Source organism: Aplosporella prunicola (genome assembly GCF_010093885.1).
Source record: "Aplosporella prunicola CBS 121167 unplaced genomic scaffold K452scaffold_13, whole genome shotgun sequence".
NCBI classification, from domain to species: domain Eukaryota; kingdom Fungi; phylum Ascomycota; class Dothideomycetes; order Botryosphaeriales; family Aplosporellaceae; genus Aplosporella; species Aplosporella prunicola.
The window spans coordinates 637,678-661,240 of NW_022983541.1; the positions used below are offsets into that span (position 1 = coordinate 637,678).

The following is a 23,563-nucleotide window of genomic DNA, read 5'->3' on the forward strand; positions in this document are numbered from 1 at the left end:
ATATGTATATATAATATGTATGTGCAGCTGTTAAAACACCAAACCCTAATCCCAACCCTAACCCGAATGCTATCCCTAACTCTAACCCTAAGTGGTCTGTGCAAAGTTATCGAATAAAATATCCCACGTTCGAAGATGGTTGAAGCCAAGACTTCCTCTTTCGTCTAGCAGCATGCGGCCAAACCACAACGTGGTCAAAGCGAGGCAGCACTGAATCCATCCGGCATCAAGAAGCACGTAACCAAGAAGGATAGACGGAGGACTAAAGGAAGTTCGAGCAATGCGGCTGGCTAGGTATTTAGAGCCGCAGCTCCGCTAGGGAGAAAAGGTATCATCATCCACTCTAATCCACGCCCTCACCCTCAACGGTGGCAGGCTCTCCACTTGCAACAGTAGTATCAACACCTGCATCAGCATCAGCATCAGCATCAGCATCAACCGCCGCACCATCCACATCCCCCTGCCCAGCAGCAGAAGCCAACACACCCTCGTCCTCGCTCACAACTCCACTATTCACCCCGCTAGCCTCCCCGCTCGCCTCCCCACTGGCCACCTTCTCCTTTTCTTCCTCCTCCAGCTCCGCCGTCTCCCAATCATCCACCACATCCTCAGCCCTCTTCTTCTCCTCTTTCTTCTTCTTGCTGCTCAAGCTCAGCACCGTAAAGCTATTCGACGGCTTGCCAGCGCGTGTGCCCGGCGCAGGCCTCTTCGCTGGCGCTGCCGCCTTGGCCGCGACCTGGGACCAGCCGCCGTTGGCGACGGAGTCGGTCTCGCGTCGCAGGACGTTGAGGCTCGAGTCGAAGCGGCTGAGCTGGATGCTACCGAGCGAGTACGAGCGCACCTCTTTCGCTAGCGACATCTTGGTATTCTTGAGCGAGGTTTCTAGGTCGCGTTCGGCGAGGCTTGAGTTGGCTTTGAGGACTACCTCGTCGCTGGGCAGGAACGAAATATCAAACTGCACGCCCGCAATGGCGTCGAGGACGTGGCGGACCGCTGCGCGTAGCTCCTCAATGGTAAGGCCGAAGCGCGGGTTTGACAGAAGGAAGCCGTTGTAAGGATCACCGACCACATTGCTGGCCTTGAGCTTCTTGGGCTCCGCTGCAGCTGTGGCGGTGGTGGTAATGGCCCGCTGGTTGTAGCGAATACGTACACATTCACCCACAGTTTTACTAGGGGCAGCTACGAAGCGAGGCGTCTTGTAGATGACAACGTGTCGGTGAGGCTCGGGATCCATGCTTTCTGAGTCGAGACCAAAGTCCTCTGCCAGTGCATGAAGGAAGGCTCGTTGGTGAGATGGCATTGGCTTAAAGCGTAGTCTCTTCTCCTCGGGGCTGGTGGCAAAGACTCGGAACTCTCTTTCTTGTGTCTGCGCCCACTGGACGTTTTGCTGGAATAACGAGAGGGTCTCCGCAGAATACGGGATATGGTCGTCCTTGTGCGCTTCGGGGTCGACGTTGAGGGCCAAGGCAAGCTTGCGGTTTCTTTCAAGCCTGGCGCACTCATCATCACATTTGAGTGTCTTTTCGAGGTTACCTTTGCTGTCTTTCATAGCAAGGCATTTGGCCTCTTGCTTGTTGTGCTGACACGGGCAGGTGATGAGAACCTTGTACTGACAAGGCTTGCTCTCATCACAAGCGTACGGTGAGTGGCAGGTGTTGGAACAAGGGTGACCACACGTCTTTTCCTTGCCACAAGCTTGTTGGCAGCTCGTTCCGGCATCCTCGCACTCTCCGGGCTTGTGACAAGGCTTCCTGCAGCGATGAGCACCGCACTTCAATTTCCTGCCGCAAATCTCTCCGCATCTCGCGTCTGCTAGCCAACAAGGCTGGTTCTTAAGAATGTTCTTCCCGCACATGCAAGGCTTAACAGTGAGGAAAGGACACTTGGGGCAACTCTCATCATCTTGATGACAGTTGTGAACAACTTGCGGGTGGCCACAAGCCTTAGGCCGCCCGCACTGAAAGCGGCAAGGCGGAGGCTTGGTGCCACAAGGCAGCGGAGGCTGCAAGACTGTTCTGCCACAGTCGCAGCTGATTTCATCGAATATAGCTTCACGGCAGCTGCCACATGGGCCCTTATGGCAAAGCTCTTGACAGCTGTGGTTACCACATTTCAGCAAGCGACCGCAAGGCCGTGTGCAGATGTGTTCAGCCTCCCAACCATCATCCACGGGACGTGTGGCTGCTTCGTCGAGACGGCGTGGCTTCCGGCGGTTGGCTGCGCGCTGAGCCGCTTTCTTCTCGCCCGGACAACAGTGCTCGCCGCATTCGTGACGACCACAGTTGAGGGTGACACGGCAAGTACGCATGCACTGAGGGGATTCCTCGACTCCCTGGTGGCACACTGTCGACAGTTCTGTCCTCCCACATCGGCAACGAATCGGGACGATCCTCAAGCAGGGTAGACAGTCTCCAGAGTGACAGACCTGAGGACAAGAGTGACCGCAAGCCAAAGGCTTATCACAGGGCTTGCTGCAGTTTGGTATGCGGTCTTCGCAGGAAGTCCTGGCTTTGTCGGTGATGTGCTTGAGCTCAGTCTTGCCACAAGGACAATGGCTGACAACATCGGGAGAACGGGGACAATGGCTTGGTTCGGCTCCTTGCGGATGGCAATGCTGCTCACATTGGTGCTTACCACAGTCGAAATATCTCTTGCAGAGATTTCCGCACTCGAACAGGCCGACCCATTGCTCTGTGATGTTCTCATCGGCTTCCGACTTGTGGATCCGGCTACTCTGCTTCTCGTCATTTTTATCGCAGCACAAAATAGCCTTCTCCATCTGTCCGCAGTAGCAGCGTGCGTCCACTCGAACCTCGCAAGCTCCGCAAAGGCCCTCGTGACAAGGGCGCTCGCAGAAGTGCTCCCCGCAAGGCATCAACTCTCCACAAACTTGGCCGCAGCTCCAACCGTTTTCGTAGTCCGTGTCCAGGCATCTCTTAGTGGAGGTCTCCTTGCCGCAGAAACACATTTGAGTAGGCCCCATCTGGGTGCATGGCGGGCAAGGTCCAGCATGACAGATCTCGGGGCAAGGATGGGGGCACTTCTTCGGCATTATCCGATCTCTGGAACATGTCTGTCCGCAGGAGAATGGTGGTAGTCCAGCGAGCGGCTTCGGGTCGAATTCCTTCTCACACCAGCAGGTGAATGAATTTGGCAGGGTATCCTTTGGCAGATTGCAACCGGGACATCTCCATTGGCGAGGAGGAGGCATCTCTCCATTTTGTTCTTGTTGCCGGGAAGCCGCAGAACCCTCGTTCTTCGACCACTTCTTGATGCAACTAAGGTGGAAGACAGTCCAACACGTTCTGCAGGACCACATCTTCGAATTCCTCATGACCTCGTTCGTGCAAATCGGGCACTCGTATTGTCCGTTGTCAACATCTTCGTGTATGCGGGTGGCGATATCGGGAGCAGTCGACTTGGAGGCTCTGCGCTTTCGTGGCTGCGGTGCTTTGGAGGCTCTCGCTACTGCCGGCTGGCCCGGCTCGAACGATGGTGCATCTGGCTGAAGCTGCGAATCGTCCGTGTCCGCCGTCAGTTGCCCTCCAAATTGCCTGCCCTGGAAAGTCCTGGACGTGTTCACGTTCTGTCCACCACGACCCCGCGCGCCACCGCCGCCACCACCACCACGCCGCCGGCGACCACCCCGAGACACATTGTTCTCGACACCACTGTTCTCGGTGCTGGGTGTCGGGCCTGTCGACACATTTCCTGGAAGAGGAGCGCTCGAGTCCGGGCCCAGCGTGGTGAGCGCATCTCTTGCAGGTTGCGCCCGGCCGCCTCTACCGCCTCTACCGCCTCTCCCACCTCTCCCGCCTCTACCTCCACGAGCGGCATTCTGCTGTTGTGGTTGCGCATTGCTCGAAGGCTCGCCTGCCTCCATGTTGCCGCCTGGCTGCGGTCTTCTTCTGGGGCGGTGGCGTCGGGGCGCGTCGTTTGCGGACTGCGACTGAGGCGCCGGTTGCGCGGAAACAGCAGCAGACATGGTCGCGGGAGCCGCCGAAGGTGAGAGAACCGAGTGTCCCGCGGATTCCAGGATTGCGAAGGAAAAACCGGTTGGAAAGTGAGTGGAGAGCAGGCTGAGGGATGTTGAGAGCTGCTGTGGCGCAAAAGAAAGTGTTTTTTGTAGGCTTCAAAAAAAAAGTAGCCTACCTAGAATGGGGAAACAAACAACAAACGCCGGTCGGGTAGCAGCAGTGGCCGGAGGGAACCGAAGCAAAAGTGGCGATTGTCTTTATATCGGGTGAAGCTCTTGGGGATTTGACCAGACGCAGCTCCACTGCAGCCTATGACGACAGGGGACGTGAGTCAGCGATTTCCCCTAGCGTGGCGATGCTTTCACAGATCGCTCAGTATGAGTAACCCTTGTTGCACTGCCTGCACCCTAATACTCCGGCGCGTCCGGCCAAGTGACTGCAGCTTTCCATCAGCCCATCGCGATTCACCTGCGCACTATTTGTTTGCGTCCTGCCTTGCTCGCACGTCAGGCTGGCACCCAGGCTGGCGCGAGTCATGGGCCAGAGAAATGTGTGGTCACACCAATCGCGTTGACATTCTAAGCTTCGACAACACCACGCCTCGTGTTACTTACCATTCTTCTCTTCCTCACGATGTCTGTCACCGCCAAGCGAGACGTCACCGTCTAGCGGGATAGGGAAGGATTCAAGCAATTCTTACGAAATACTTCTTGCCTAACTGCATGCTTGAGTCCTGGATGTGGGTAAAAAGTGGTTCCATATTCTATTCATCACGACCGGCCAGCAACGATGATCCCACAGACTTTTTAATATTAAAGGTACAGAAAAGCAAATATAATGGCTGGAAACGTAACCAGTACTGAGCCAGTTAAGTATAAGAAGGTCAACTTTCTCAGGTACGTAAGACACCAGAGGTTAACTCTCGAGTTTGCTGCCTTTTATCCGTCGAATGCCTGCGCTGGAGGCCAGGGACACAGTAATAATGTACTGGTAGAAAACCAGGGGAACGAACATATCCCAATTCTCCAGGATTGAAAGACGCAGTGTAACCTCAACTAGACGAAGCGAATCTCGAGACATCCAACATGCGCCAGCGCCTCAAGGAAACTCGAATCACACATAAAAACCATGCAAACAAGCCTAGAGGCTTGTATAAAAGTGTACAAGGACGAGAAAGTGATTATATACCAAGTCTACTCCATCACAATTGAAACCGACCTACGGAAAGGACTACCTCGCGAGCAGGAAGGCGATCGAGCCTGGCTTGTCCCACAAAATACTCAACCTGAGCTTCTTGGGCGAGGATGCCATGGTAGGCGTTAAGCGGAGACTAGCAGCCGATCGAGCAGACCATGATCTGACCCAAGGCAGATAGTGTTTCGCAATAAAGGTCGGCAACGCCAAAATTATGTCCTCCGCCACGCGAGGTAGGAGGTTGTCTTTATAGGGAGCGATGACTGTGTTAGTCGGCCTTACACCTCTCAAAGTGAGGTACGACAAGAACTTAAATATTGTCTGGCTCTTCTTTGGCTTCGGCAACATGGCCATTCCTTACAAAGGTGATCCCGAGAACAACTCCATCGACAAGTATGCGAGTGCATACTACGCAAAGGAACTGGAGACTGTAATGGCTGCTAACATTCCAGCTATATTCGCCGACAGTTCTGCCAAAAGCTTCACTATCAGGGCAGTACCCAGAGCACTGATGCTCGGCATCCCCAAGAGACGGTATCGAGCACTACAGACATTGTGTCTTGCTGCTGGGCAACAGCATAGATACATGACGTCCGCGTCGTCGAAGCTGTCGTCGTTAACTGATCATCGACCTTGTTTTCGAAGACTTCGTCCCTTCCTCTTCTTCTCTGCCCTCGTCGCCGATTCGCGGACAAACTTCTTCCGTACTTTAGGTTGGCCATTGTGTGATTCTGACCTTTTGCCGATGGCTCTCACAACTCTTATATGCCTGGCTGCTAATTACATATGCGGACGGCTTGGCTAAACGTCTTTTAAATGGCTAGGCGGACGGTATGCGGGACTATGGGTGTTGAGAATGACACGTCCATGCTCCCAGAAGCTATAAGCCCATTCCATCTTTTCATTCACGGATAAGAACTACTCCAATTAACTGGGTAAACGGTAGTATATAAGAACGGAGCAATATTAACGTCCGTCGCTGTAAACCGAGATCCACCGTCTAGCGAGACAGGGGACGCTATAAGCGGTCCCTACAGAGTACTCCTTGCCTGGCTCCCAGCCCAAGTCCTGGCTATAGGTGAAAAGGTCTTAGAGCACATAGGGCCTCTACATGACTTAACTGAGTATCTTCTTCCAGTCCGTACAGGCATCACCATCTCACTTCACGGTGACGGACGTTACTCTATCGTGCGTGGTATTGAGATTCCTGCTGATGTGCCTATCAGCAATGCTACCATGTCTTCCGTAGAGTTCAATTACAAGTCAAGCTATGGTATCATGTCATTCGATATATGGCTCGTAAATATCGTGCTATTATTCGTTGCATCTAACAGACGTATAGTCCGACTAGAACCATCTTGCTATACCCAGGGCTTTTCGAAAGAAACCCATTCCATCAAGATACATTATATTAGTTATCCACAGCCATGACAAGGGCGCCCTTGCCGCCCTCATCAAGCGCATCCAGCGTCTCCATGTCCTTTGCCTCGATCTCAAAGTCGTACAAGTCAGCATTCGCCTCAATGCGGCTCGGGGTGTCGCTCTTAGGCAACGGCACCCAGTCCTTCTGCAAGCAGTAGCGGACAAGGATCTGCGCCGTCGACTTGTTGTACTTCTTCGCGACCGAGTTGAGCGTCTCGTCGTCGGCCTTCCGGTTCCGGACGAGGGGGCAGTAGGCTTCCACGACAATGCCTTGCGACTGGCAGTAGGACACGGCCTCGCGTTGCTGGTTCCAGGGGTGGAGCTGCGATGTGGATTAGTTTTGCTTGGAAAGGACATCCTTGTGGGGTTTGCGTACCTCGATCTGGTTAACCGCGGGCGGCCAGACCTTCGCGTAGCTCTTCATGCCTTCGATGTGCTTCTTTCCCGCGTTGCTGACACCGATGTCCTTGATCTTGCCTTCTTCCTTCGCCTTCTCCAGCGCCTGCCACATGAGCTTCGTCCTGTCTGCGGAGCTGGAAGCGTTGTGGATCAGGAAGAGATCCACGTAGCCATCGGGGCGGTCGTCCATCTTCTTTACGCTCTCGACAATGCTCTTGTACGTCTCGTCTGCATCGCTGCCGGCTGAGAGGATCTTCGTGGTAAGGTAGAGCTCTGAGCGGGGAATGCCCGATTCCTTGACTGCGCGACCGACTTGCTCTTCATTGGCGTAGTATTGCGCCGTGTCAATATGGCGGTAACCGGCCTTGAAGGATGTGAGACACGACTGGACGCAGACGTTGGCGGGCGACTTGTAGACGCCAAAGCCGAGGCGGGGGATCTTGGCGGCGCTGTTCGGGAGAGACAGGGTGGAGGAGAGAGAGAGCTTGGAGGCCATTGTGGCTAGAAAATTATGGAAAGGCGCAGATGAGGCAATAGAAAGTGAAAGAGGTGTTTGATGGACGCAGAAGATTGCTGACTTCCATAATTTATACCTACATGTCGCCCCACGAGGCAGCTGCCATATTCATCGATCATGACGTTGTGATGCTCGCGGACCTCCGTCCTCCGCGGGAGAGCCCCACATGTCCATGCGCGGCGGATCGCGAGCGGAGGACAAAAAAGTTCGCCGCGGCCATGGTGCCCCGCACGACACCCAACACGCATAGTTAACGACTCACAATGGTGCTGCAGGCGATCAAGTACAAGCGCGGCGAGCTTCAGATCCTGGACCAGCTCAAGCTGCCGCACGCCGAGGTGTACGACGACATCCACACCTCGACCGATGCCTGGCACGCCATCAAGGAAATGCGCACGCGCGGCGCCCCCGCCATCGCTATTGTCGCGGCCCTTGCCCTGGCCGTCGAGGTCGAGACGATCGCCCGCAAGAACGAACTCTCCTCCGTCGCCGAGGAGGTCAAGGTCTTCATCGTCGAGAAGCTGGACTATCTCGTCACTAGCCGCCCGACGGCTGTCAACCTTGCCGACGCCGCGAGGAAGCTCAAGAAGACCGTCGAGACTGTGGCGGCTAAGGACGGCGCTTCTGGCGCCAGCGTGAAGGATGCTTACGTGGAGGCGGCGGAGAAGATGCTTGTCGATGATGTTTCGGACAATGAAGCCATTGGCAAGCACGGTGCTGACTGGATCGTCAGCAACACGGAGGCGGGCAAGATTGGTCCAGTCAGCGTGCTCACGCACTGTAACACTGGGTATAACATTTCCTGTGAACGTTTTGTCAAGCGCGTTTTCTGATCGTACTAGTTCCCTTGCGACTGCAGGCTACGGCACCGCCCTTGGTGTCATTCGCTCCGTTCACGCTAATGGCGCATTGAAGCATGCCTTCTGCACGGAAACCCGTCCCTACAACCAAGGTTCTCGTCTGACGGCCTTCGAGCTGGTGCACGACAACATCCCGGCCACTATGGTCACGGACTCTATGGCTGCTGCGCTGTTGCGCCTAAGGGGCAAGTCTGACAACATCGCCGCCATCGTCGTCGGCGCGGACAGAGTGGCCGCCAACGGTGATACTGCGAACAAGATTGGCACATACTCCCTTGCGATCAACGCCCGCCAGCACGGAGTTAAGTTCCTTGTTGCGGCGCCGAGGACTACGATTGACCTGCACACGAAGACGGGTGCGGATATTGTGATCGAGGAGCGTCCCGGCAAGGAGGTCACGTTGGTCAAAGGCCCCCGTCACGATGGCCAGTCTCTGGACCTGAATGTTGTTGAGACTGTCAGCATCGCTGCGAATGGCATCAACGTTTGGAACCCTGCGTTCGATGTCACGCCTGCAGAGCTGATTGACGGCATCATCACCGAGGTCGGCGTTGTGGAAAAGGATGCCGATGGCGTGTTCCGGATGGAGAAGGTTTTTGACGAGGATGTTTTCAAAGGCAAGGCCACTACGATCGGAGGTCTTTAAACGCAATACCCATAACGATTTCTGTTAGAGAATGTATAGCCTTTTTTGTTGTATTTTGCAATGCGCGGGTGATTCTCCTTTTCGCTTCAGGGAGCCGGCAGTTTAGGAAGGACGAGTGTCTTCCTAGACGAGCGATCAAGGACCATTTTGCCTGGCCCTGACTCTATCTTGTCCAGTGCGCAGGGGACGTTCGTCCCCAGACTCGTACCCCTCATCCTGACTGGGAAGCCATCCCGCAGGCTCCCAGAGGGAGCGTTGTTTTGCGCCGAATGTTTCGTGAAGAGCAAAGATGGCAGTTCTGTCAAGCGCTGCTCGAATCCTTCCCTCCATTGCCTTCGGCGGTCCCCTCCTTGCGCTCTGACGACGCCTCTTCCGGAGCTTTTTGGTCCGCGCTTTCTGCGTTTGCGTTGGCTTGGGCCAGCATTTCGTCGATTTTGCGCTCGAGGGCGGTCAGATGGTCTTCCATGGCAGAAGCGGTGCGCTCGCCTCGAGCGAGGTCTTTGAAGGCCTGCGGTGAGTGGGGTGAGTAATGCTGGGCGGCGGGAGGCTTAGAAGCTCAGTTACCTGAGCGAGGTCGGCGCCATCGCCAGCGGAGAAGTCGGAGTCGCGATCTTGCGATGCAGCCATGGGTGCGATGTGCAGAGTGAGATGGCTGGAGGTGCAATGGCCGATGACGAAGCACGGGGGACAAGCTCCGCCCAACCGCCGCCCTTGTCGACCCCGGGCTCTAGCCCACTTCTTGCTCTCTCACTTTACCACAGCCCGGGCGCTGCCTCCTTCCCTTTCCTCCATCCCCCTGTTTTTCTCACTCCTCCACTCCTTAAGCCCCTGCCCACCCGTCAATTCCGCCGGCTGTTTCGCCCGCCGCAGTCGCGATGTTCTCCGGATCCAGTTCGTTTTTAGGGGGCGCGAACAGCTTGAGAGGAAATCCCGCGCAACAGCAACAACAACAGCAGCAGCAGTATGGCCAGCCCATGGGCGGATTCGGCGGCCTGCAACCTCAGCCCACGGGCTTTGGAGCTGGCCCTATGCAGCCCCAGCCTACGGGCTTCCAGCAGCCGCAACCCACCGGCTTCCAACCGCAACCTACCGGTTTCCAGCCACAACCCACAGGCTTCCAGCCGCAGCCCACAGGCTTCCAACCGCAACAGACCGGATTCCAACCGCAGCCCACGGGCCTCCAACCGCAACCTACTGGCTTCCAGCAGCAGCAGCAGCCACAGCTGCAGCCACAATTCACTGGCTACCCTGGGCAAAGCTCGCAGCAGTTCCAGCAACCGCAGCAGCAACAGCCTTTCCAGACGGGCCAGTCGAGCTTCCAACAGCAGCCGGCGCAGCCCCAGATGCCTCAGCCTACGGGCATGACCTCGTCGCAGATGGCCGACTCCTTCAGATCAACCGCCGCGCCACCCCCAGCCCCAAAGTCCGCGGGAGGAGCAAACATACCGAAAATTAGGCTGAGCTTCATAACTGCGCAGGATCAGGCCAAGTTCGAGCAGCTCTTCAAGTCTGCTGTGGGAAGCGACCAAGCGCTTTCGGGCGAGAAGGCAAAGGACCTCCTGATGAGGTCCAAGTTATCTGGCGATGCCCTTGCTCAGATTTGGTAGGATCGTCCTGTCAATTGTAAATCACCCACTGACCTTTTTAGGACGTTGTCGGATACTACTAAGTCTGGGCAGCTCCTCTTCCCCGAATTCGCCCTTTCCATGTACCTTTGCAACCTGAAGATTGTCGGCAAAGATCTCCCCAACCAGCTTCCCGAAACGATACGGAATGAGGTCTCAAGCATGGTGGATATCATCTCATTTGGCATTCCTGATGCAGGTGGGCCCCCGCGGACAAATGCTCCCAACTTCGACGAGCCTTTGAACCAGAGCTCGCAAAACATGCCTATGATCCAGCAGCCGCAGCCGCAGCCTTCAAACTCCCAATTGCTGTCTTCGCTGGCACCACAGCCCACTGGTATGGCTCCGCAAATGACCGGATTCGGTGGTCAATCGGGTTTCCAACCTCAGCAGACGGGCCTGCAGCCGCAGCCCACAGGATTTGGCATGCAACCCCAGGCAACCGGACTTAGGCCAATGCAGACTGGTTTGCAACCGCAACCCACTGGATTCGGGATGGCTGCGCCCTTGAATGCGCAGCCCACTGGTATGCCCGGCCAATGGGGATTGGTTAACACTCCCGCGACTGGACTTCCCAACATCCAGAGCCTGCAGCAGCAGATGATGCCTCAACCCGGTAGAGAGGCTGGTTTCAGTGCCGCTGGTCTTCGCGGTAACGCCACGGTGCCATGGGCCGTCACTAAGGATGAAAAGAAGATCTATGACGACCTCTTCAAGGCTTGGGACGGCTTCGGTAAGGGCTTCGTCACTGGAGAGCAAGCCATTGAGATTTTCGGACAGAGTGGCCTTGAGAAGACCGATCTTGAGAAAATCTGGACCCTTTCGGACCCTCACAACAGAGGCCGTCTCAACCTGGATGAATTTGCCGTTGCTATGCATTTGATCTACCGGAGATTGAACGGTTACCCTGTGCCAAACAAGCTGCCCCCCGAGCTTGTTCCACCTTCGACCAGGAACTTCAGTGACTCCATTAGTACGATGAAGAACATGATTCACCGCGATGCCGAGGAAAGGAAGAGTTCCGGAAGTTTCCTGCAGCCGCAGAACACTGGAGTCAGTTATCTCAAGACCCACTCTTTCCGTGGTGGAAGCCCCGTCAGTTCCGGCCGCAAGGATGCTACTGTCTACAAAAATAACGATGACGATGTCGGCTACAGGTCTAGCGCGCGCCGCAGGATTGGTGGTGGCAGCACTCGCTCCCCGTCTCCTGCGCAGTCAACCGATTCGCAAAGGCCTAATGATGAGATGTCAATTGACCAGCTCAAGAAGCTAATCAAGGAGAAGCAAGTTCTTCTGGATGCCATGGATTTCCGCGACGAAAACCAAGCCGAGCAGGATGATGTTCTGGACCGCAAGGACCGCAAGGATGCTGAGGACCTTTACCGCCGGATTAGACGCCTTCAAGAGGACATTGACCACCACCCCAGCGCTGGCAACATCTCCATGGGTGGCTCCGATGCTGAGCGTAGGACGCTCCAGCGCGAGCTGCAACGCTTGACGGACCGTCTGCCAGAACTCGCTACTCACGTCCGCAAGACTGAGCGTGCGATTGCTGATGCTCAGCTGGAACTTTTCAGACTGAAGGATGCCAAGGCTCACCCTGGCTCTGGATCTGCAATTGTGGGCACCGGTCCAGGTGGTGCTGTTACCGAGTCTGACAGGCTGAAGGCGCGCGCCAAGGCCATGATGCAAGCTCGTTCGGCCGCTTTGACCGGCAAGCCTGCGCCTGCTATTGAGGATGACAATGGTGATGCAGCTAAGCGTTTGGAGGAGGAGCAGCAGCGTGTGCGCACCGAAAAGGAGAACAACGAGCGTATGGTTCGGGATGTCGAGGAGAGTGTCACTGATTTCAGCAAGTCAATCGAGGCCAGTCTCAAGGATGGTACCCAGGGCGATTCAAGCGAGCATGAGCGCCGCAGGTGGGAAGACGGTCTTGGCGTTGAGGATGAGGTCAAGGACTTCATCTTCGATTTGCAAAGGCAGAGCCGGGCGGCCAGGATCCGAAAGGAAGACACTTCGAGAGACCGCTACCTTTCTCCGCGTCGTGAGGAGCCTGCGCGCCCCAGCAGCGCGAGAGGCCTTGAGCCTCCTGCCCGTACCGAGTCCCCAGTGGGACGTCCTTCCTCTAGCAGCGGGTCTACCTACTCTTCGTACAAGACTGCCGAGGAGCGTGCCGCTTTCATTAAGCAGCAGGCTGAGCAGCGCATGGCGGAACGTCTTGCTGCTCTCGGTCTCCGCGCGCCTGTCAAGACTGGCGAAACGCCGCAGCAGCGCGCCGAGCGTGAGAAGAAGGAGCGCGAAGACCGCCTTCGCCAGGCCGAGGAGGAGGATGCGCGTCGTGAAGAGGAACGGCAGCGTAGACTTCAACAGGAGCAAGGCGTTCCGCCACCTGCTCCCCCCAAGGCTGGCAAGAAGCCTCCGCCACCGCCGGTTCGGAAGAGCAAGGCGGAAAGCGCGCAGAATGCCGAAATGGAGGCCAAGAAGGCTGAACAGGAGGCTGCTGAGAGGGCGTTGCGTGAGCAGCAGGAGGCTCAAGAGGCCGAAACGCGGGAGATGGAGTAAGTTTCAATCTTGATCTAATTCAGATAACCGGCTAACCTGCTATACAGGGATGAGGAGAGGAGACAAGAAGAAGAGCTTGCTAAGGAGCGTGAGGCGGCTGATGAGCGCCTGCGGGTTCTTCAGGAGCAGGTCGCTGCCGGCAAGCTCAAGAAGGAAGAAGAGAAGCGGAAGAAGCAGGCGGCTCAGCGCGAGGCCAAGGAGAAGGAGGCTCGCCTGACCGCTCAGCGTGCGGAGCTTGAAGCTGCTAGGGAGCGTGAAAGGCAACTTCAGCTCCAGCTCGAGGGTCTTGGTGATGATGAATCTTCGTCGTCGGACGAGGAAGGTCCCAGTGAGATCACCCCTCAGGAGACGACGCCTACCGCCAGCCAGGAACTTCCGGGCGCTGGTGAGCCTGCGTTGCCTCCACCAACCGCGCCACCGGCGGCACCGGTCCCGGCTCCTGCAATGAACGAACCCGTTCCGGCCGCATCACCGCCATCCTCTGTAACTAGCCCCCAGGCTTCCGCTGTCACCAGCCCCGGCGCGTCTATGAACTTTGAGGAGACCAAGAACCCCTTCCTCAAGAAGATGGCCCAATCAGCCGAGAACACCGGAGGCTCCGTCCCCGCCATCTCGACCCCTGCTCCTAACACCGAGGTCTCGACCAACCCCTTCCACCGCCTTACGCAGCAAGACGCGCAGAAGAACGTACAGCTGCCGGACCCGGCGCCCGCGGGCCCCAGCCGCCGCACGATGAAGCAAGACGAGGACGACTGGAGCGTCGTCGACTCGGACGATGAGAGCTCCGACTCGGACGACGACCGTCCGGGCGGAGGCTCGGCCAAGCAGCTCGCCTCGATCCTGTTCGGCACCATGGGCCCGCCGCGCCCGCTCTCGTCGATGGGCAACGACCCCAACGACACGCCGCGCACCGAGTCGCCGGCCGTGGGCTCGCCAGCGGCGCCGCCTCCGCCACCTCCCATGCCCGGTGCAGGCGGTCCTGGTGCTCCGCCCCCGCCCCCGCCGCCTATGCCTGGCCAGGGCGCTCCGGGCGGCCCGCCCCCTCCTCCGCCGATGCCCGGTTCGGCTGGTGGGCCTCCCCCGCCGCCGCCGATGCCTCCGATGGGCGCCTCGGCGGGTGCGGGCGATAGGGGCGCTTTGCTCGGACAGATCCAGGCGGGTAAGGGGCTGAGGAAGGTGCAGACGAAGGATCGGAGCACGGCGAACACGGCGGGACGCGTGTTGTAAGCAAGCGGATGAATGAATGGGTTTAGGTTGGGTTGGTGGATGGATGGATGGAGGGGTGTAGCTAGATTAGTTGTTGTACTTTTCGCGGTTAGTTAGATGCTCGTTTTTTAATCGTGTTGCTTTTGCTTTGCTTTGCTTCGCTTTGCTTTGGTTGTCCGGCTTGCTTGTTTGCTTGCTTGCTGTTGAGTGTGTCTGGCCGAGTCGGGTCGAGTCTGTTGCGTGCGCTAGCGGAGAGCCAGTTTGGCGTTGGGGGGGTGCGGATGCTGTCTGCTGCTGCTGCTGCGGGACTGGCTGCGAGATCTGTTGCTGTCGTATTGGCTGTGTCTTTGTTCTTCTTCTTCTTCCTCTTCTTCCGAGATTGGTTATTGCTTGATGAGTTAGTTGGGTTCGGTTGGGTTGGGTTCGGGGCTGTGGCACTGCTGGCTGCTGCTGTTGATACTGCGTTCCATGGCTCGGGTCTGTGGTGCTTTCATTATCAGATAGGTATAGGTAGGTATACACGCGTTCTCCTCTGCTCTATTATACACTGCTCTACTCTGCACTGCTCTACTCGTCTTCCGATGGCTCTCTTTTGAGACTGGATAGATAGGTGCCCTACGTAGGTCGGCGATTGGTGGGTGTGTAGGTGTTAGGTACCTAGGTAGTAGCATTAAGGTCTTAGGTAGTAAAGAGCTAGATTGGTTTCTTTGCTCGGGGTGTTTTGTGTGTCTGTTTGTGAGTTAGTGCTGGCTACCTCGTGACTCGCATGGACGTCCTTAACTACTTCTTCACAGGCTAGTCGGCAGAGAAAATGAGAGAAAACGAAGGAGGGGAGGAGACAGTGACTGGGCGCACGGCCAAAAGCAACAACATGGAAGACACATGACCAGGGCTACTAGTAAAAAAGCCCGACATGGCTTTCTGCTGCGTCAGGCAAAGTACACTAGAGCATGGTTTCACTGCAGAACGAGAAGAGCAAAGAGGCGGAAATCAGGAAGCTTTTGGAGTTTTTGAAAAGGGGTATCTAGCAACAGCAGAAGAAGAAGAAGAAGAACTCGCTCAGATAGCCGCTTTTCCGACCCGTTCCTTCTTTCCTCTAGCTGTATAACCAGCTCGCCCCAGCAAATGCACTCAACGGCTAAGAACGTTCAGCTCGCTCGCCAAGCAGGCAGGCAGGCAGGCAAGCAAGTATCCAGCCACGGCCCCCGCACCACAAGGCCGCAAACCCACAAGCACGCATCCCCCGCCATCACAATCACACATCCCCAGCACCAATCCCCCTAAACCTCCCCCACCGTCTCCTCATCCCGCACCCACTGTTCGACAATCTCGACAAACGCGCTCAAATACGCCTCCCGTCCCTCTCTCGCACCCAGCACATCGCCAGGCTTGAACGGCGCGCTCGGGCTCAGTGCGTCCGCCTTGCGCTGCACGCGGCGCAGCATGTCGGCCTGGAAGGCGGGCGCCGTGGTCGAGGTCGCGATGCGCGTCGCTGTGGCTTCGAGGGTGGACTTTTCGGAGGGGGAAAGTTGGCGCAGGGTGAGCAAGTGCACGGTTAGTGTCTCCAGGGTGAGTGGGGTGGACGTGGGCGTGGGTGCTGCTGGGGGTGTTAGTGGGGGTTGGTTGTGGGTGTGCGGGTGAAGGGGTGAGGGCGCACCTTCTGGTGATGTGGGAAGGCGCGATGCGGCGCTTGTGGTGGCGGTGGAGACCATGGTGTGGTCGAGGGATTGTGGGGTATTGTTGGCACAGTAGTTCTGTAGTTGGTGGTTTGTTATTTGTTATTTGGTGGTTGAAGACCTGGAGGAGGTCTTGTGTGTTTTTGTGTGCGTTCTGGTCCTTCGCGGAGCGGAGTTGTGGAGTTGTGCTGGGAGCTGGAGGGGTGGAGGGGTGGGGGGGGGGCTTTATATGCGAAAGAAGGAAGGAAGCGTTGCTCTTGTGACTGTGTGGGGTGTGACCTGTTTACCACGGTGCAGTTACCAAGGTTCTCTTCGCCTTCACTCACTCCCTACCGTGTGTTGCGGGGTCACGTCAGATTTGAACCGCGGTACGCATTAGGACACGCGAAGATGCCTTTTGACTGGTGATCATATTGAGTGATTGCCTAATTGGGAAACTATAATGACTGCCCTGGTGTGAATGGTGACCTTGCGCATGGCATGCGAGCCACGTTTATCTAAGCGACGGTGCCTGAAGCGTTCTTAACACACTCGAGTCCAACAGTGTCCGTGAGCTACAGTGAGGCCGGGAGACCGGTCCGGTTAATGATTCGATCCAAGCGGTGATTGAACTGCTCATCGTGCCTGATGGCGGCCTCAGACAGCTTGTCAACTTCTGAAAGCAAATAACCGATGACCCTAGAATCCCGCTCGACACATTCGATCCACTTGATCCGCTCGTCTTGTCTCTCCCCTTCGGCATGAGTGGACAAGAACTTGATGGAGTCTGTTAAGCGATGGACCATCCCCTCCACATGGTCGAAAATCTGGGTAACTTGCTCGGAATGCTCGACCAGTGCCGAGGAAAATTCCAGAGCCATTCCATGGATTATGAGGACCTCATCAGAGTTGCATAGAAATCTGCCTTCGCTGTCCATTCCGAACAAGACGGCTTGCTCCTTTTCGGACCACTCATTCTGGATCATAGCGATCATATCGGAGAGGGTCCTAATCTTGGCGAGGATAATGGATATCGCTGTGAGGTAAGCGGCGATCCATTCTTCGGGTGTTTGTTCAACAGCTGTATACAATAATCAGCTACCACCTGCTAAGTAACGAGACAAAAATTCAAAACCCAGCTCACTTACCAGTCGACATTGTGAGTGAAGGGTATCTTATTTATACTGGTCCGTAATTAATGGGTTGCGCAAAAATTGATGTGATGTGAATTGGTAGTTAAAGCGGATGGTATCAATGATTATACGATATTCGCATTGGGAGTGCTTGATGGCGTTGCGGTGGAGGGGGAAAGTTGGTGGATATGGGGATTGAATGGCTCATGCCCAGGGCTTGATGATCACGGTTTCCCAAAAGAATAGGCGGAAGTCACGCTTCACTGGTACAGCCGCTTAATGGGCAGCTATGTCAAACGGTGAGAAGCATTTAGTCAGTGATTAATTGAAGATGCGAGAGTCTCCTGGACGCTATGACTTAGTCGCATGCTATTTCTGAAGAAAACGTTCACTTGCGGGTGGCGCGTACAATGTGTTAGAGATTTATTACCGATTAATGGACTACATAGAAGCCTTTTCCTTTTAAAGGTTTGTCGTATGAATCTGTATGAGCACATAGCCGGACACCCCTGGATCACTTTTAAAAATTGCTCTTGGACCTGAACATAGACCAGTAATCCCGCTTCCTCTGGGTAACGAAAGCCATGCATTCTAACTCTGTTTTTCCACATGGCTACCAAGCGATACACCATCCATGACCTTGCCGTCAGTGTGAAAGACTTGAAACTCCTTTGACAGTGGCGACGACGGCAACGTCGACGACGACTCGAAAACCTACCCTCGGATCAACAAGCCCAATGTTTCCAGAGCAAAGGAATTGAATCATATGCGTTTCGCGTTCAGCAACTCTTTTTCGGCGGCAGAGCTTACACCCCACAGATGAGCACTGACGTCACCGCCGAGCTTCTCGCGGTCCTTGAGGATCCTGTGGTACTTGATGTAGAGGCTTTTCAAGACGGCGAAACTGTCCTTCACGTCGGCGTCGATCTCGGATATCATGGCGACGGTGACCCCCATGATGAGGTTTTCATAGGGAGTGATTGCATGGCGGCCCTGGAGCATGGCGTCTACTTGTCCTCTGACCCTTAGGACTAGTGTAAGATATCAGTAGGTCTGAGTTCGCTATAGGGGCTCTGTATATGAGCACTTACGGGGTGGGGGAATGGGGCCAAGTCTGAGCTTCTTGGTGGGCATTTCGTCGGAGTCCATCGTTGATGAAGGCGGGCTGATAGGAAAGGGTGAGAACGGAAGAGAACTTTGGCAAAAGAGAAAGTGAGGTGGCATGTTTATAAATGGTTAGCACATTGCCTTTCACATTAGGTGGCGTCTAAATGTGTGAATGTACATTAACATCTGGGTAACACTAGGTAGGTACAGGACCGTGATTGCCTGAGGCAACAACGCGCGGGGCGGCAAGTGATACACAATGCAGAGCCTATAGGCTCTACAGATACTGAGCAACCGCAACGATGGAGATAATTAGCTATGGATTTGGATGATGTCCGGTGATGTCGTTGGCGGGAGTGAGCTCCAGCGGGCTTAGCTCTACGTATGCCGTGACATCACCGGCCTGCCGGTCGGACATGGAAACAGTGCGAAACGAGCTTGCGAGCCACAAAAAGGAAGACAACGGCAGCTTGGGAGTACGAGTAGATACCTAGGTTGACTGTTGACCGTGGGGGCTTGGACTGGACTGTCCTGTCAGGCTGTACTTTCCATGAGCTTCGGCCCGCAGCTACCCAGCTACCATCACCCATTGCCATGGCCCAGCAGATTGCCGGCATCACCGCGACAAAGTTTGAAAAGGACATTCTGATCCTGCTGGCCCACAGCTACTTCATCCGCGAGGCCGTCCGCAACCTGAGAGAAACGCGCCGCCGCCACCAAGCCGACTGCTCACGCTTCCGCCTGCTCGACGTCCTGCACTTTACCATCATCGGCGTCTCATCCATCAGCGTCCTGCGCGCGGCATGTCGTCTCACGTCGTCGTTATAGACGCCAGCGCCCGCCGGGCCACGGTCAAGACGACGCCCGGCAAGCACCTCAGCGACGTCCTGCACGAGGCCTGCACCAAGCTAGGCGTCGACGCCAACCAGCACACGTTGAAGTACTATCAACACCAGCTCCTAAGCCCCGCCGTGCTAACCCCGCTCCAGGTTCAACAACAAACCCCTCGATCTCTCCCGCACCATCCGCATTGCCGCCCTGCCCCAAGGCGCCAAGCTCGACCTCATCCAAGCCTCCCGCTCCCCCTCCGTCGTCAACGTCGCCCTCGCCGTCGACGGCCAGCGCTACACGCACAAGTTCCCCAGCAACAAGTCGCTGTGGCAGATCCTGCGCACCTTCGAGGAGGTCGTCGACGCCAAGCCCAAGCTCAACTTCACGCAGCGCGCCGTGCCCATCATGGCCGAGGGCAGCTCGGGCGCCGGCCGCATGAACTATGAACTGCCCGTCATCAACGTCGAGTCACGGGAATTTGGCGAGTTCACCGAGCTGCAGAAGACGCTGGGGCAGCTGGGCTACGGCGGCGGAAGCATCCTTATGCGTATGAGGTTCAAGGACAGCGGCAGGCCGGTTCACGAGGCCATGGCGGACATTTCGGGATACTTTGAGGCGGTGGACCCGCCCGCGCCGGCACAGACAACGGACGCACATGGCGCCCATGCCGGCGGTGCTGGCGAGAGCCAATCCGCACCAGACCCCGTGGCGGCGGCACCAGCTGGAGATGTTGCTGGGGAAGCGAATCCGTCGGAGCCAACAACCAGCGCCATGGAAGACGTCGTGCCCACCACCTCGGCAGACACCACACCCGCACCAGAAGCGCCGCCAGCAGCAGAAGCTCCACCGGCAACAGAGGCCGCGCCCACGAGCGCCGCCGCCGCCGCCGCCGACCCAGAAGCGCCACCGCCCGGCACGCTGACGGGCCCAGACCAGCGCCCCATGCGCATCTTCTACCCATCCAGCAGCGCGCCCGCAACACGTAACGCGTACAACGAAGCCGACTACGTGCCGACAGTAGACCACGCGAAATCGCACCAAGCGGCGCTCCAAACCGCCAGCCGCAACAAGCGGCTCGCGTCGGACGCGGAGCTAGCCGCGCAAGCGCAAGCCAAAGCGGACAAGCTTGCAGCAGTCAAGTCGGTGACGATCCGCGTGCGCCTCCCGGACGCCACGCACCTCGAGGCCGAGTTCAGCAGTGTCGAGACGGCGGCGCAGCTGCACGCGCTGGTGCGCAGCGTGCTCACGCACCCGGACCAGCCGTTTGCGCTCAAGTACCCCAACACCAAGGGCGGGCTGGGTATGGCGACGCTGGCGGCGGGGCCGGCCCGCCTGGTCTCGGATCTGGGGTTTCAGGGCCGCGTGCTGGTGAATTTTGTGTGGGAGCCGGGCGCGGCGGTGACGGCGAAGCGCGAGCCCGTGTTGGCGCCTGAGTGGCGCGATAAGGGACAGGAGCTGCGGGCGCAGGAGCCGGTGGCCGAGCCGGTGGAGGAGAGGGAGGAGAAGGTGGTGAGGAGGGAGGAGAAGAAGGCCCCGGTGGATAAGGAGGCCAGGCTGAAGAGTATTCTGGGGAAGGGTCTGTTTAAGAAGAAGTGAGTGCTGTGTCGGGGGGGTTGGGATGCGGGTGGTGGTAGTGGTAGTGATGGTGGTGGTGGGGGGTTTTGATAGAGGATACCAATTTTACGAGTGCATTGTTCTTGAGGGTTGGGTGGAGTAGTGGGTGCGTGTGCTAGGAGTGTTGAGAGTGCTTAATTGGCATCGTGCTAGGCGAGGAGTGAGGGTAGAGGCTAGCTAGGCAGATAGCTTGTCGGGCGAAGAATGGCACGGCTACATACATTATTTGAAGCGTTAGTGCACGGTAAGGAGGGAGCAAGAGTCACTGGGGCCTCAGTATGAGCGAGGACGTATCAACAGACACAACGCAGCATGGGCATAGTACGAAAGCAAATGCGTCAGACTCTTCGATTATCATCAAGGAACCAACGTCAAGCCGGAAATGCAGATCTAACCCGGCAACGCAGCACACCAAGCACCATAGCCGCAAGAAGCCCGCACGCTTAATCCTTCTTCAGCTCGCGGAACGTCTCCTGGATGCCGTCCTTTGTGATAATGAGCATCTGCAACCCATCACCAACCTCGATATGCCGCTCGACGGCGCTAGTGAAAGCGTCCTGAACCAGCTCCTCGACGTCCTTGCGGGGCAGCGGCTCGCGGGGGCGCTCCTCGAGGGCGTGGCCGACGCCAGAGCCGGGGACGTACTGGTTCTTGAAGTTGACCTGGTTATCGAGGAAAGGCATGATGAGGGAGGAGGCAGCGCCAGCGGCGCGGCACTGCTCGCGCTCGTAGCTGCCGACCGGGTCGTACGAGTACAGGGCGCCGTGGCCGTGCTCGTCCAGCCCGCCCAGGATCGCGTGCACGTAGTAGGGGAAGAAGCGCTTGTTGTAGAGGATGTGCGAGAGGCGCTGGGCGCACGCCGCCACGCTCATGGGCTTGCCGTGCTGGTACTTGTACATCTTGACGATGGTGTCGAGGCGCTCTTTGAGCGCGGCCCCGTCGGCCGAGAAACCCACTACTGAGAGCACGATCGTCGCGCCTTCGTTGTTCGGGCCCTCGCCCCCGATCTTGAACAGCTTCGGCGCGTACCGCGTGTTGATGTTGTAGCCTGACGTGCTGCGCGTGTCGCCGGCGAGGATGGTGAAGTCGGCGCCCGAGATGCCCAGCGTCGAGCCGCCGTTGTCCGTGTAGCTGTGGATGCGCGTTAGCACCGTTGAAGAGGGATGTGGGGAGGGCCAGGGCGCGGGGTCCTACGGGTTGAAGGCGTGTTGCCTTATGCCGGATGCCTCTGCTGCGGTCATGGGCGTCTGTCTGAAGGAGTAGCCCGGGCCGCCAGCCGGTGGCGCGGCAGAGAAGAGGGAGGCCATTCTAGCTGTTTGGCGGGCGGGGAGGAGAGATGTCTTTGGCAGCGGGGGGATGATGCGGAGGCGGAGGAAGGAGGCGACGTTGTTGTTGTTGTTGTTGTTGTTGGCGGCTGGCGGAGCTCTGGAGGTGAAGCTCACCACGACCGACGACGCAGCTCGAGCTGCCTGGCCCGCCGCGCCAAGACGCCATTCTCTGGCCAATAGGTATCAAATACCTACATCACCGCTTTGCTGCGCGTCCGCTTCCTCTCGCCGCCACCAATCTTGTCCGGGTTGCCAGTATGCTTGGGCTGGACGATTACGGAAGCAGCGACGACGACGACGTCCAGGTAAGAGCTTGCATTGGCCCTGCACTCAGTCACTGGGCGGATGGCTACTAATGAGGAATATATTAGACGAGCAACCCGACACCTCCCCCGCCGCCTGCAAAACCTGAGGGTGAGCCTCTAATCCGCTGCGCTAGAAATGTTTGTTTAACCGCAAAGATAGCAAGTTCGGAGCCGCAACCTGCTCCCGCGAAGCCCAGTGAAGAACCACCACAAGCAGCTCCCGAGCCGCCTGCCCAAGATCAGCAAGAAGAACCCGCTCCAGGGCCAGCACTCCCGCCCGTAGAGAATGATGCGCCCGTCGCCGGACCAGCAGCTGGACCAGCTCCAGGGCCGTCAGCACTTCCCGCAGCAGCAGCAGCAGAAGAAGAAGAAGAAGCCGGAGACGAAGCAGCCTCCGCGCCACTGTCGCCCTACTCCACCAATCGCGCCCTAATTCGCACGCTCACGATGCCTCGCGCCCCCAATTTCGACATCCCGCCCTCGCCGCCCGGCTCGCCGCCCCGCGACGCCAGCAAGAAGTTCAGCCACTTCCTGAAGCTGAAAGAGCAGGGCCAGCACTTCAACAAGCGGCTGGAAGACTCGTCGGCGCTGCGCAACCCGAGCCTGCTGAAGAAGCTGCTGGGCTTCGCGGGCATCAGCGACGAGGCGCAGTACGCGAGCACGTTGCCGGACGAGGTCGCCGTGCCCACGCGTTTTCTGCCAGAGGCCTACGCGGACCAATTGGCGAAGACACAGCAGGAGATCACCCGCAAGCGGGAGGAGGAGCAGCGCAAGACGCAGCGGGAGGCCGTCGAGTTTGTTTCTGAGGGCGCGCCTCGCGCTGCGCCGGGTGGGGTGAGTATGGCGGAGAGGGTTAGGGCTGGTTTGAGCAGAGACGGTTCGGCCTCGTCTAGTGGGCCGGAGGGCAGGGCTCGTGATGGTGAGAGGAGGGGTGAGAAGCGGAAGAGCAGGTTCGATGAGAGGGAGCGCTCGCCGCGGCGCAGATGAGTGTGTAGGTAGAAAACGATACCCGGTGGTGAGCGGCGGGCTGTTGCAGCGCTATGGACCGTCTTGAATATGTACAATATAACAGTATCATGCAACATGTGAAGCGGCGTGATTGGCGGGCCAGACGCGACCGACGCAAGAGCTTCGGTGTTACTGCGCGTCCCGACGGCAACCTAGCTCGCCCAAGCTGGAGCT

The 23,563-nt window shown here is 57.3% G+C and overlaps 12 protein-coding genes across 12 annotated transcripts; 6 read left to right on the forward strand and 6 right to left on the reverse strand.

Annotated features, from left to right (window-relative positions):
* Nucleotides 1-541: 541 nt before the first annotated feature.
* Nucleotides 542-3,574, reverse strand: K452DRAFT_198758 (uncharacterized protein; the record flags this gene model as incomplete). Its single annotated transcript, XM_033535997.1, has 1 exon — nucleotides 542-3,574. A coding segment is annotated over one exon (3,033 nt), but the record flags the coding sequence as incomplete, so codon positions are not given.
* Nucleotides 3,575-5,062: 1,488 nt separating this feature from the next.
* Nucleotides 5,063-6,057, forward strand: K452DRAFT_33724 (uncharacterized protein). The gene is made up of 2 exons (XM_033545254.1): nucleotides 5,063-5,289; nucleotides 5,349-6,057. The coding sequence occupies exon 2, from the start codon at nucleotides 5,431-5,433 to the stop codon at nucleotides 5,974-5,976; it is 546 nt and encodes a 181-aa protein (XP_033397494.1). The 5' UTR covers nucleotides 5,063-5,289; nucleotides 5,349-5,430; the 3' UTR covers nucleotides 5,977-6,057.
* Nucleotides 6,058-6,465: 408 nt separating this feature from the next.
* Nucleotides 6,466-7,718, reverse strand: K452DRAFT_271550 (uncharacterized protein). Its single transcript, XM_033539040.1, has 2 exons — nucleotides 6,970-7,718; nucleotides 6,466-6,915 (listed from the first exon to the last, which is right to left on the reverse strand). Exons 1-2 carry the CDS (start codon nucleotides 7,486-7,488, stop codon nucleotides 6,583-6,585), a joined length of 852 nt encoding a protein of 283 aa, XP_033397495.1. The 5' UTR covers nucleotides 7,489-7,718; the 3' UTR covers nucleotides 6,466-6,582.
* Nucleotides 7,719-7,772: 54 nt separating this feature from the next.
* K452DRAFT_326843 (uncharacterized protein) lies at nucleotides 7,773-9,015 on the forward strand (the record flags this gene model as incomplete). The annotated part of the gene is made up of 2 exons (XM_033544874.1): nucleotides 7,773-8,299; nucleotides 8,352-9,015. 2 exons carry the CDS (start codon nucleotides 7,773-7,775, stop codon nucleotides 9,013-9,015), a joined length of 1,191 nt encoding a protein of 396 aa, XP_033397496.1.
* Nucleotides 9,016-9,316: 301 nt separating this feature from the next.
* K452DRAFT_298450 (uncharacterized protein) lies at nucleotides 9,317-9,642 on the reverse strand (the record flags this gene model as incomplete). Its single annotated transcript, XM_033542123.1, has 2 exons — nucleotides 9,317-9,523; nucleotides 9,580-9,642. The coding sequence occupies 2 exons, from the start codon at nucleotides 9,640-9,642 to the stop codon at nucleotides 9,317-9,319; spliced, it is 270 nt and encodes an 89-aa protein (XP_033397497.1).
* Nucleotides 9,643-9,890: 248 nt separating this feature from the next.
* Nucleotides 9,891-14,429, forward strand: K452DRAFT_308847 (uncharacterized protein; the record flags this gene model as incomplete). The annotated part of the gene is made up of 3 exons (XM_033543198.1): nucleotides 9,891-10,618; nucleotides 10,664-13,198; nucleotides 13,250-14,429. The coding sequence occupies 3 exons, from the start codon at nucleotides 9,891-9,893 to the stop codon at nucleotides 14,427-14,429; spliced, it is 4,443 nt and encodes a 1,480-aa protein (XP_033397498.1).
* A 130-nt stretch (nucleotides 14,430-14,559) lies between these two features.
* On the forward strand, nucleotides 14,560-15,125 carry K452DRAFT_33737 (uncharacterized protein). Its single transcript, XM_033545261.1, has one exon. It carries the CDS (start codon nucleotides 14,690-14,692, stop codon nucleotides 15,002-15,004), a length of 315 nt encoding a protein of 104 aa, XP_033397499.1. The 5' UTR covers nucleotides 14,560-14,689; the 3' UTR covers nucleotides 15,005-15,125.
* A 563-nt stretch (nucleotides 15,126-15,688) lies between these two features.
* K452DRAFT_358874 (uncharacterized protein) lies at nucleotides 15,689-16,232 on the reverse strand (the record flags this gene model as incomplete). Its single annotated transcript, XM_033546226.1, has 1 exon — nucleotides 15,689-16,232. A coding segment is annotated over one exon (522 nt), but the record flags the coding sequence as incomplete, so codon positions are not given.
* A 406-nt stretch (nucleotides 16,233-16,638) lies between these two features.
* Nucleotides 16,639-17,221, reverse strand: K452DRAFT_308849 (uncharacterized protein; the record flags this gene model as incomplete). Its single annotated transcript, XM_033543199.1, has 2 exons — nucleotides 16,639-17,144; nucleotides 17,212-17,221. 2 exons carry the CDS (start codon nucleotides 17,219-17,221, stop codon nucleotides 16,639-16,641), a joined length of 516 nt encoding a protein of 171 aa, XP_033397501.1.
* A 1,733-nt stretch (nucleotides 17,222-18,954) lies between these two features.
* On the forward strand, nucleotides 18,955-20,878 carry K452DRAFT_33809 (uncharacterized protein). The gene is made up of 2 exons (XM_033545277.1): nucleotides 18,955-19,237; nucleotides 19,293-20,878. Exons 1-2 carry the CDS (start codon nucleotides 19,107-19,109, stop codon nucleotides 20,728-20,730), a joined length of 1,569 nt encoding a protein of 522 aa, XP_033397502.1. The 5' UTR covers nucleotides 18,955-19,106; the 3' UTR covers nucleotides 20,731-20,878.
* Nucleotides 20,879-21,071: 193 nt separating this feature from the next.
* Nucleotides 21,072-22,167, reverse strand: K452DRAFT_250635 (uncharacterized protein). The gene is made up of 2 exons (XM_033538181.1): nucleotides 21,943-22,167; nucleotides 21,072-21,879 (listed from the first exon to the last, which is right to left on the reverse strand). The coding sequence occupies exons 1-2, from the start codon at nucleotides 22,053-22,055 to the stop codon at nucleotides 21,192-21,194; spliced, it is 801 nt and encodes a 266-aa protein (XP_033397503.1). The 5' UTR covers nucleotides 22,056-22,167; the 3' UTR covers nucleotides 21,072-21,191.
* An 85-nt stretch (nucleotides 22,168-22,252) lies between these two features.
* On the forward strand, nucleotides 22,253-23,462 carry K452DRAFT_250636 (uncharacterized protein). The gene is made up of 3 exons (XM_033538182.1): nucleotides 22,253-22,381; nucleotides 22,448-22,490; nucleotides 22,542-23,462. Exons 1-3 carry the CDS (start codon nucleotides 22,334-22,336, stop codon nucleotides 23,366-23,368), a joined length of 918 nt encoding a protein of 305 aa, XP_033397504.1. The 5' UTR covers nucleotides 22,253-22,333; the 3' UTR covers nucleotides 23,369-23,462.
* The last annotated feature ends 101 nt before the right edge of the window (nucleotides 23,463-23,563 follow it).